The sequence below is a fragment of the Mesoplodon bidens genome, assembly GCF_964165515.1.
Source record: "Mesoplodon bidens genome assembly, chromosome: 4".
Classification (NCBI taxonomy): Eukaryota; Metazoa; Chordata; class Mammalia; order Artiodactyla; family Ziphiidae; genus Mesoplodon; species Mesoplodon bidens.
This window is the reverse complement of record NC_138160.1, coordinates 60980190-60992749: the sequence shown is the minus strand read 5'-3', so window position 1 is coordinate 60992749 and position 12560 is coordinate 60980190. Positions and strand designations below refer to the sequence as shown.

Genomic DNA, 12560 nt, shown 5'->3' with positions numbered 1-12560 from the left:
TGGTTGTGCCGTGCAGCTTGTGGGATCTTAATTCCCCAACCAGGGATCAAATCCGTGCCGCCTGCAGTGGAAAGTGTGGAGTCCTAACCACTGGACCACCAGGGAATTCCCTGATTTTTCATTTTTAATACTTTTTCATAATAAAGCTATATTTATTCCTGCCCCTATGCATCCTAATGAGTTAACTGGTTAATTCAAAGGATTTTTTGTTTGTTTTTTTTCTTAGTGTGAACATTCTAATAAATTGCTTACCATTTTCTAGAGAGTTCCCTGTTTTGATGAAATACTTCCTTTTGTCCTCAGGCCAATTTTGTCTTTCCTCTAAATGCTTTGTTATATTCACATAGGCTTCATCAAGACTCGTGGCCATAAAATTGGGATCATAATCAGCAAGTATTTCCTTAACCTTCGAAAGGAACAAAATGGTTTAATTTTGCTGCCAAAGCAAAACTTGCCACATACAGCTGATAAGAAACATTAATATTCTTACTTTGCAACTATAGTAAGGATTCTATAATCAGTAGCTCATGGATTTAGAGAATAAATAATTTACTGCTAGGGCAAATTTGTCCAAATTCTCTTTTGTATTAAAATAGATTACAAAGGCAGAAGACCATGAAATAGCTTCATTTGATATAATCTCTATTTAGCCACCTATATCTATATATAATAAGTGATTCAAATAAACAACAACATCATTCTGATAGGCCCATAAAAAATGGTTAAGCAACATAATTTTAGGTGGCAAGTCAAAAGCAGAAGTGGGAACAATAGGATCCTGCTCTCCTTTACTTTTTACAATTGTTTTTGTCCTTTTTTTTAGGTAAGAAGTGGATTTATTTAGTTAGTTATTTTTAAATTTTATTTACTTATTTATTTATTTCTGGACTGCGTTGGGTCTTCATTGCTGGGTGCGGGCTTTCTCCAGTTGTGGCGAGTGGGGGCTACTCTTCATTGTGGTGTGCAGGCTTCTCATTGCAGTGGCTTCTCTTGTTGCGGAGCACGGGCTCTAGGCCTGCAGGCTTCAGTAGCTGTGGCGCATGGGCTCAGTAGTTGTGGCTCGTGGGCTCTAGAGCACAGGCTCAGTAGTTGTGGCTCATGGGCTTAGTTGCTCCGCAGCATGTGGGATCTTCCCAGACCAGGGATTGAAACCATGTCCCCTGCACTGGCAGGCAGATTCTTAACTACTGCGCCACTAGGGAAGTCCCGAAGTGAACTTGTTTAGAGAGAGACACACTCCACAGACAGAATGTGGGTCATTTCAGAAGGTGAGAAAGGCCCATTTTTGTTCATTTTAAAAAGGAATAATCTTACATGAAGGTATTATGTTGCTTTAGAAAGTAGTTCTACTCCAATTAATTATAATATGTCCATAAAACTCCACTCAGTACACACATTAATGCATGTATTCATTCAGAAAACAAAAATCAGGATTTAGAATGGAAAAGATGACAAAATCTGTAGTGTAAGTCTGTGTCTATATTAAATGATGGGGAAAAGTCTGGAGTTGCATCTTGGGATAAAAGAAATATGTAAAGAGATCAGAATCTCTGCATGATTCCAGAAATGCCTTTTATATAAGATAGTTTTATTATATGAAAGTATGAATTTTTTTTAACCACTGAAGTATTAGCTGAAGTTAGAGGAACTGGTTGCCAAAATAATATGTATATTGGAAAAACATACTTGCTGAATTATGTTATGTTTCACCTAGTGTTTAAAAGCTGTCTGCTGTACCATGAGAAAACTTTTTTTGACGTTTTATAAAAAGAAAGCATTTTAGCTTAATATAATTATGAACAGCTGAGTCAAAGGTAATTTTAGAAAATGGTGACATAAAACTTGGCCAAGCTTTACTCAGAGAGTACCTTAATTAGCTTTGTTCTTGTAGAAGAAACCAATTCTACAATGTGCTCAAATGGAATCTTTCTAGTGAAAATGAAACTCTGGAAGGTCTGTAGTTGGCAGCCAACTAAGATTATTCTGAATGAGAAGTACTCTCTGGAGACAATGAATACTCACTAACTTCCTTTACATAGGATACTGCTTTAAGAACAAAAATAGACAGACTCCAGTAAAAATCAAGCATTTAGGCTTGGAGAGCAGTTAAAGCTATTCCATTCTTTTTGTATAAAACAAATATGGTTTTTTCTTAAACGTTTAAACCAAGCCATAAATATTAATGCATTTATAATCAGTGAATTTGCACTGTAGTTCATTTACAGATAAGAATCCATTTGTCATCTGCAAATAAACTAGCTAGATCCTGATTGAATTTGAAGAAAGATTTCTCCATCTTATGTAAATAACTAGAGAGAACTAAAAACAATTTAGTTCTCATTGTCATACTGTCAGAAGTTTTACTGAGTTAAAGCAGAAGTTAAAAAAATTCTTGCAAAGTCTTTGAAGGATTTTCAAACTTATTAAAAGCTTATAATATTTATGGTTGGCATTTTATCTCTACTTAAGAATACAGTAAAACAGATAAGCAGTAACCTGTGTGAACCTGCTTCCCGTTCCCCACCACCTCTGCAGATGTAGGCACAAAAGCACTTGCTTCCACAGGCTGTTTTTGAAAGAATTTTTAAAAACTTTAAAAAAACTGGGGCTGGAGCATCATTTTGATTTGGGGGAGGTTTCACTGCTAGGGGAAATGAGGTGGAATACAAATAAGAAGAGTGAATCTAAAGACAATTTACGAGACTAAATGGTAATAATGGCCAGTGTTTTTAAGTGTTTCAATTCAGAGAGTAGGCTTTAACATACTGCATTTTGCCACAGTATAAAAATGTTTGAGGTCGTATACTAAAATTTCAATTTATGACTGAAGTTTTAGCAGTGTCATGATAGTCCAGTTGTTACCACAATTAGAGAAAAGGGCAGTTTTTCATATATGACAGTTTAGGCAATTTTAGTGAATAATCAAATCTTTATTTTTCAGAGAATCTTTTCAAAGCAATAGATTATTCCCCTTTTTCTTTGATTACAGCCTTCTGGATATTAAATGCTCATAAGCACCTTCCCTAGATTATGGGGCAAGGAGAGCAGCTAATCAAAATAAGTTAATTTTGTTACTGTTTAAAAACATTGATAAAAAGTTTATTCAGAAAAGAGCTTGGAATTAATGACTTGGAATTAATTCTGTAGATTATAAATATAAGGTGATTCTAGAAGAAAATGTACATTGCACATTAACAGAAAAATAGCTAAAGTTAATTTAGGTTATAATTAAGGCAATTCAGAGTTTTCTGGGGAGATAAGAGTTTTCTATGCAGACAGAAAAACACATGGAAAAGCAAAGAACTGGGAAATAGAAGAGTGTATTCTGGACACATAATGCAGCTCAGTATTTGACATATAAGCTGAGGAAGTGGTAGAAGGGAGACTTGAAGGGATAAGCTAAGGCTAAATTTTGATGTGCTACAGTATTTGGACTTGACTCTGTAGATGATAGGAAATCATCAGAAGGCTATAAGTAGGGGTGAGACATCAGACTTACCTCTCTACTCACAGCTCGGTATTTGTCAAAGTTTGGGGGCACTATAATAAGTTGTGGGCAGAGTCTTTTTGCAATGAATCCTGGCATGGCTGCACGAACACCAAATCTCCTTGCATGGTAATTCGAAGTAGACTGAAAAAAATGGACCACATGGGGAAAAATATTCAAACCTAAATGGACATATTGATCGATGCTTTCAAAAGAAACATTATTGATGTGCATTTTCAATTCAAGGACATTTCTTTTATAGGCCACTGTCTCAAATCAAGCTTTGATTTTATCCTGTTGTGGTATAACATATGACCCTCTCCCACTGCTGTACCATATTTATAACGTGACGTGAGGTAATAAGCAAGACTGTGCTAATAAAAAGGTTCTCTTATGTTTCCAGTAACTAAACTTCATTGGTTTTAATGCATACCTGTAATATAGTATATATAAAAGTTTAGATGATAGTGGGTGATGTTACATTAAAGTAATAATATAGTAGTAGTCAAGTAACAGCTATAAAGCAATATAGTACAAATAATATAGAAGTTACAAAAAGTAATAGTATGCAAAGTAATGGTATAGTATAATAGTATGGATTTGGAATTTTGTAAGTTTTTGATCTAGAAAAAAAACAAAACAAAGTTCTAATATATGGTCAGTTAAATTAAGTCTCAAACATGAAGTGATTAAAGCATAAAAGAACTTTAAAAATTAAGCTCTATTTCTTAATGCTTGAATATCTTTTTTGGTGAAAACATTTTGACTACGAGATGGTACTAAACAATTATGAGAGTGTTGCAGCAAAAATAGAAATGAGACTTTTGTTTTCTGATAAACAAGGAAAATAAGGAAACAATGAATAGGCTGGGGAAACAACATAAACAGGACTGAAAGAGTTAAGCAATCTTGGTTATTCTTTAGCTGTTACTACTAACAAACACTTGTAGCTAGACTTGTCCTTCACAAAGCTGATTACTCTGACTCCATACAAATTACCCTTTGCACCTGGCACTTCCTCTCCCCCTACATTCCCTTGTAGCACTCTTCATTGCAGAAAGAAGGTCACGGGCCGATAATCACTGTCACCAGACCCAGTTGCTGAGCCTCCTGATGCCAGCTTTGGCCAAGAATTTGCAGAAGAAAAGAAATGCAAGACCTTCATTACTTTGAGCCTTATCACCTACCCTAGACCACAAGCCCCAGGCTATACAAACTTCCCCTATTACCCAGGGAAGGGGCACAGCTCTTGAGGTGCTACCCTGCTGTGTTACCCCCTTTGCCTGGCAAAAGGAATAAAGCTACTCTTTTCTACTTCCTCCAAACTCTGTCTCCATATTTTTTATTTGGCATTGGTGGACAGGGAGCCAAAATTTTGTCATTGAGAGTAAAAAGAGCATTACTTATTAAATCCTGTTGATGAAGATACCTGACAACAATCTAGATTAATGTGGCAGGCCATAATACCATTTAGAAAAAACTAATCACAAATGGAATCCTTGGAATCTCAACTGAAAATTCAAAGAAAGCAAACAAAATCTGCCAAATGAAAGCATTATTTCAGAATGATAATATAAATTTGCCATTAATGGTTTTCAAATGGTGTTTAAGAAATCTTGATAGTATTCAAAACTATGCTAATCCTTGGTCAATATTCTGGACTAGAAAGTACAGACAGCACTTGAAGGACAAACCAATGCTTTAAATATAAATAAATCTAATGGAATTGATATGAAAGCTAGATCTACAGTAGAGTACAAACACAATTTTAGATATGACTTCCTTTAACTTTGAGGTTTGTGGGGGATTATAAATCACAGCCACAGCCTTTTACAGTTCCTCCTGTCAAAAGGTGGGTTCTGGTTCCTCATACCAAGAGACTTGGTTGTGACTTGCTTTGACCAAAAGAATGTGAGGGAGTGACATTATGCGAGTCCTGAAACCTAGGCATTAAAAAGTCTGCAGCTTCTGGAGAGATTGGTTCAAGATGGTGGAGTAGAAGGACGTGCGCATACTCCCTATTGCAAGAGCACTGGAATCACAACTAACTGATGAACAAACATCAACAGGAAGACACTGGAACTCACCAAAAAAGGTACCCCACCTCCAAAGACAAAGTAGAAGCTGCAATGAGACAGTAGGAGGGGCGCAATCACAGTAAAATCAAGTCCCATAACTGCTGGGTGGGTGACTCACAGACGGGAGAACACTTATACCACAGAACTCCACCCACTGGAGTGAAGCTTCGGAGCCCCACGTCAGGCTTCCCAACTGGGTGGGGGGGGGTCCAGCAACAGGAGGAGGAATTTTCAGACAACCAGACTTTGAAGGCTATCGGGATTTGGCTGCAGGACTTCTACAGGACCAGGGGAAACAGAGACTCCACTCTTGGAGGGTACACACAAAGTAGTGTGCACATCAGGACGCAGGGGGAAAAAAACCATAATTCAAAAAGAGACATGCACCCCAATGTTCACTGCAGCACTGTTTACAATAGCCAGGTCATGGAAGCAACCTAAATGCCCATCAACAGACAAATGGATAAAGAAGATGTGGCACGTGTATACAATGGAATATTACTCAGCCATAAAAAGGAACGAAATTGGGTCACTTGTAGAGATGTGGATGGACTTAGAGACTGTCATACAGAGTGAAGTAAGTCAGAAAGAGAAAAACAAATATCATATATTAACGCATATATGTGGAATCTAGAAAAATGGTACAGATGAACTGGTCTGCAAGGCAGAAATAGAAACAGAGATGCAGAGAACAAACATATGGACACAAAGGGGGGAAAGTGGGGATGGGGGTGGGATGAACTGGGAGATTGGGATTGACACATATATACTAATATGTATAAAATAGATAACTAATAAGAATCTGCTGTATAAAAAATAAATTAAAAAAAAGTCTGCAGGTTCTGCCTTTGCTTTTGTGGGATCCAGCAACTATGTAAGATCTTGTGTTAGATTACAAAATGATGATGCACCACGTGGAGTGGAAAGCTCATAGCTGGAAGCATGTTAGTGAAGCCTTTTTGGATCCTTCAGCCCCAGCTAAATAGGCCCAGCCAACCCCTAGTGGAGTAGAGATGAACCATCCCCACTGTCCTCTGCTCAAATTACAGAATCATGTGCATAAATGGGTGTCCAGTAAGTACTGAAGGGGTTCATATACATAATTTCACATAAATATATGGTGAAATATATTCTTAATAAAATTAAATATATTTTTTTCAAATATTAGTTGATGATTTGTAAGAGAGGAGAGTATCCTTTCCTACAAACATTACTTTGGAACCAGGATTGTTAGTTGCCTGCATACTTGTGGGAGCAGAGATAATGAACAAACAGATTATAGTTTTATAATAAAATAACTCAGGAATCAGGTTAATAGTTATCTAAGGCATTGAAAGGAGTAGAACAGGAAAGAACCTTCCTTATTTCTTTTGTATTTTTTTAATACCAAAACCCATATACTCCAGTTGCTGTTTCTAATTCCCAACACATCTTTAGCTACACAAAGCTATCCTGGTCATCTTTACCTACTATGGTGAGGGTGGCAATAAGGAAAAGCAACATAGTCACAGAAGTGCAAAGGTTTCAAGTCATGGAAAAAAACCACTTAATTACAGTACTTACCTTAATGAAACATGTTACTCCAAAACTGGTGCTGGCAAACTTTTTCTGTAAGGGTTCAAATACTTTAGGCTTTGCAGATCATATGGCCTCTGTTGCAATTACTAAACTCTGCTCTTTTAATGAAACAATAATAAATGAATGGGTGTGACAGTATTCCAATAAAAATTTTTAAATTTTTATTGGAGTATAGTTGATTTACAATGTTGTGTTCAATAAAATTTTATTTACAAAATAAGGCAGTGGGCTGGATTTGGCCTGTAGGCCATTGTTTGCAAACCTCTGCTTTAGAATAACATTTCCTTTTCTTTCTTTTTCTATTCTCTTTAACTAGAACAGTTACTTAAGAAAAATATAATTTGCAACAGAAAGATACAATGCCACTCTACCATTTACCAGGTTTGTAACTTTGGGGACATTATTAAACCCCTCTCTGAGTTTGTCTTCTTATCTGTCAAATGGAAATAAAAATTTGTACCTCAAGTGATGTTGAAAGGATTCAGTAATTGAACACATATAAATACTCTGATTGAACTGGTAGAACTCAATAGTCTTTCCCCTTTGTGAATCAGTAAGGATTACTTGAATATGAATATGTCATGAACTTCCTATTTGTCTTTGATCTTTATCTACTTACCAACATACTCACTGATCCTACAGCAATGGGTTTATCCTTCAGTTCTGGATTGTCCCTCATTTCTACAGCTGCATAGAAAGCATCCATGTCAATGTGTACTATGGTATTGTTCAGGTCCCGGCTGTGTTCCAATTCCATTGCAAATCTGTCAACCTTAATTTTTAAAAAGTTAACGTACTTTAGACAACACAATATTGAAATACCACTAATCATAACACTAATCTTTTTTTTTTTTTTTTTTTTTTGGCCAAGTGACTTGTGGGATCTTAGTTCCCCAGCCAGGGATCGAACCTGGACCCATGGCAGTGAAAGAACCAAGTGCTAACTGGACCGTCAGGGAATTCCCAACACTAATGTTACTAATCTTACTTTTAGTAGGTGTCAATTTGTCTCTGTCTGTCCATCCATCCATCTGGCCACCCACTCACCCACCCACCCCCACACCTATCTATTCGATTACTGTTTATTAAGGCTTTTATTTTCATGAACATAGGCAGTCTATTCTCAAATATCATTCCCTACTAACTCTTTCATTTTTCAATACCCACAAGTACATAACAGGTACTTAATAAATATTTACTGAATGAATAAAGCATTCCAACTGTTTATATATCAAATGATTCTACTGTTTTATAAATTTGGAAAACAACTTACTGTAACTAAAAGCTTCAGTTTAGGTAAAATAAACAACAACTCCCACCTGACTCATAATATTAACATCTTAGAATATTAACAAAGGAAATGTACAATAAAAGATTATACTTCTTTGGCATATGATGTTTATGCTGAATACTACTGTACAATCAGTCGTCCTAAGGCATACTGTAAACATTTCCTCTGTAGAATTGTTTTTACAAGGCTAAAATTTGATAACTGTTAGTGTATTCAAATCAAAATTGAAAATTTAATCTGTAATTTATCCGTTCATGAAATTTCAACATATATAAATATATCAAATATAACAGTGAAGAATCTTTAAGGAATTTTTTTGTTTCTTTACAGAAAAAGAGCTGGATTGATAAGAAAGAAGAAAGAGAAATGAAAGGAATAACCAAAGTAGGGCAGTAAGAAAAGGGTTTATGTAGCAGACATACCCATTCCCAAGTGTTCCTTTTTTGTGGCCTCTACTATACAGGCTGAAAAAGCTAAATACACAGTTTTCTAGCTTCCCCTGCAGCTGGGGGTGGCTGTGTGACCATTTTGATCTAGTAACATATAAGGAAGTCAGTAAGAGCATTAAGTAAAATCATGAAGAGAAGAGAAAAGAAAGCTATTGAATGAAACAGAATACATAAAGAGCATGGAAGAGTGTCTTGGCACATGGTACAAGTTCAATAAATGCAATCTATTACCAAAAGGATCACTGGAGAACTGCAAAACAAAGCAGTAAAAAATTAAGGGAAAAGCAGCCAGAAAGAAATAAGTGGGGTGAGCTCTGGAATGAAAGCAATTTCCATCATGTGGAGATCCCTAGAGTAGGTTTCCTAAAAGGTGGAGAGTTTCAGGGGCATAATTTAGCTTTTTCCCCTCGTTGGACTTCAACCTTGTTTTCATTCTGCAGAATTTTTTTTTCAAGGTCTTCCTTCTTAACATTATAGTGACGCCTGGCCTACTAGCTACAAGTTAAAACTGCAACTCCTCTTTTTTAAAAAAAAATTTATTTATTTATTTATTTATTTATGGCTGCATTGGATCTTTGTTGCTGTGTGCGGGCTTTCTCTCGTTGTGGTGAGCAGTGGCTACTTTTCATCGCGGTGTGCGGGCTTCTCATTGTGGTGGCTTCTCTTGTTGTGGAGCACGGGCTCTAGGTGCACAGGCTTCAGTCATTGTGGCACGTGGGCTTCACTAGTTGTGGCGCACGGGCTTAGTTGCTCTGTGGCATGTGGGATCTTCCTGGACCAGGGCTCGAACCCGTGTCTCCTGCATTGGCAGGTGGATTCTTAACCACTGCACCATCAGGGAAGCCCCGCAACTCCTCTTTTAGAAACAATCACCCTGATTCATATTTGTCTCCAGTAGCCACAGTGAGACTTCCTAGAGGATCCATTCCTGTTTAGGCTGCAACTCACTGAATAAGCTGGGGTGCTCTGTGCCTTCTTCAGGCTGTTCCTCTGTGCAGAATGCCCTTCCTAGTTCTGTCACCAACCCTTCAAGGACCAGCTCCGACGTGTCTCTGTAACTTAATTGGATCTCTGTCCTCTATGCCACAGAATTCAATGTTCCCTTACTTGTTTTCCTGCTCTTACTATGGCACTTACTGTAATATTAGACTCTAAATTGTGAGTTCCATCAGGAGAAAGACCTTATCTGCTTTAAAAAGTTTTCCTCAAAGGGAGGTTAAAGGGTACAGACTTCCAGTTACAAAATAAATGAGTCACAAGGATGAAGTGTACAGCATGGGGAATAATACGGTAATAACTTTGTAAGATGACAGATGGTAACTATAGACTTATCCTGGTGATCATGTTGTAACATACAGAAATATTTAATCATTATATTGTGCATCTGAAACTAACATAGTGTTATAGGTCAACTGACCTACTTCAGTTAAAAAAAAAAGATGAGTAAGATTTGGGGTCTAAGGTACAGTATGATAACTATAGCTAACAATACTGTACTGATATGTGAAAGTTACTAGAATGTAAATTTTAAAGGTTCTCATAATGAAAATAAATAATGGTAACTATGTAAACAAGCAAACAAACATAAATTCTTTCCTCATAAAAGAGAAAGGGAGGAGAGACTTGTACACCCATTTATACATATCAGTATAAATTTTATTCTTTTATATATATTTATTCTATATATATAATATATATATTTCTGATTAAAAAAGAGAAAGTACTATTTGTAGAAAAAGTTTGGAGAAGGCTGATCTCACACAGTGAGATACCACACCTAATAAACAGAACGTTTTAACATTGCTCCAATTTATCATCCAGATTTAGAATAACTATTTCTTCCAGTACTTCAATTTCAAACTAGAGAATAGCATCCTGACATAAAAAAAGATGTAAACAATTCATGGAGACTAATAAAAACAAGGGTAGATTAAAAACGACTCTATATCAATCCAGAAAATGTGCCTTAGATTTGAGTCAACTGAGAATAAGGGAGCAGCATCTGAAATACCTTAACCCAGAAACGGTGAAAAGAAAAAAGATAATAAATAGAAAACAAACCAAATGGGAAAAAATTCTCCTTAGACTCATACATTAATGCTATGACGGTTTCCTCAGCAATCTATTGTCTTTTCTGTGCTTAAAACAAGTGTACAGGTGCCAAAAGGAAACCTCGCCACTGAATGACTCACATTCCACTTTGCTTTACTATCTCTCATTAGTCACCCTTATCTGAACTCTTTCTTCTACATCTACCAAATGCATACCACCACTGCGTTTTTCCAGTTTCTTCTACTGAAATTCTCATTCATGTTTTCCTTTCTTCCATTTTTCCTTCCAAATGACTTCCAAGTTCTGATTTGAGTCTCTAATATGTACCCAGTCCCTCTTGCTACAGTTCAGAGCCAGCGTGTGTCACAGTGGGTTTTTGTTTGGGTCTCAAGCCTGCCACTTACTAGTTACATGATAGTGGGTAACTTAATCCCTCTCATCCTTACTTTCTTTATTTGTAAAGAGGGACTAAACCAATTTCAAAAGGTTGAAAGAATTAAGAGATACCCATATGACTCACTTATCTAGGGATATGGTAAGGGCTTAGTGATATTAACTATAATTTTTAAAGTAGAAATGACATTTACTGAGTATATTATATGTAATATGAAAAATGCTTCTTATGTTAACTCACCTAATGGTCAAATTAATTGAGAGAATAATTATTATTCCCATTTTATAGATGAAACTAAAGTTCAGTAAGATTATTTAATTTGCCCTAAGTCATAGAGCTGGTAAATGTTAGACCTGGAAAACAGGTTACTCTAAAGCCTGTGCTCTTTTCATTATTTTAGGATACCTCCCTAAAATGAATTCTTAAAGTGTATAACACTGAAATAAGCTCAAATCAAGCTCTAGTGGTATATTTTATACCATATTATGTCTTATTTATGTTTTAAAAATCCCGCTTTTGGATTACATTTAGGAGACTACTTCAGAAATATTGTTTTTCATTTTCTTGACTTAATACTACCCTAAAAATTGTTGAGTAAATCTGGGTTCTCCAAATCAAGTGTTAAAGTGGTCAAAATGCACTGATTTGCTGTGTAGTTGCCATTTAATATAACATGGATGTTTGTCTGTTCAATTCAAGAGCCCATGTTATAATAAGATGTTTTGACAGCTACAAAAATGATTGTGCTTTTAAGAAGTTTAATGAGGATGGGATGGGGTGGGGAATACTTAGGGAGGTTCTCAAGAAACATCAAGGGAGTTTATGCCTACAGAGCTTTCTTATCTTATCACACATAATAAAATCTACTATTTGGAAATTTCATGACTCTAAAATAGAAACACATTTCCCATGAAAACCTCTCTGTTCTTTCAGACCTTCTAGACTCCTTAGGATTTCCTCAATACCCTCCCACTTATACAACTTCTTTTAAAGGAAGCTCAAAAACTGAAACAATTTTACAATCAACATAAAACACATTTCCTGCCATTTCCCTTGCAAAAGATGCCGCAGAGCCTCCCATGGAATATCAACTAAAACCGTAGCAAAACCTGAAGTACTGCTACACAATGTACGGTATTTTCTGTTTCCTCAGATTTTTAGCATATTTAAGGAAATGAGCTTTAAAAGTAGTATAAACAGCAAGAAGCTGTTATATTGTACCACTCCTATG

The 12560-nt window shown here is 36.1% G+C and overlaps 1 protein-coding gene across 1 annotated transcript in view; it reads right to left on the bottom strand.

The window, feature by feature from the left end:
• The window catches only part of POLK (DNA polymerase kappa), a 73899-nt gene that overhangs the window by 20515 nt on the left and 40824 nt on the right, over positions 1-12560 (bottom strand). Inside the window, exons 4-6 of the mRNA XM_081233013.1 lie at positions 7763-7915; positions 3500-3631; positions 253-406 (exon numbers count right to left, since the gene is read on the bottom strand). Of these exons, the coding sequence (XP_081089139.1) occupies positions 253-406; positions 3500-3631; positions 7763-7915 (439 nt within the window). The remainder of the gene's footprint in view (positions 1-252; positions 407-3499; positions 3632-7762; positions 7916-12560) is intronic.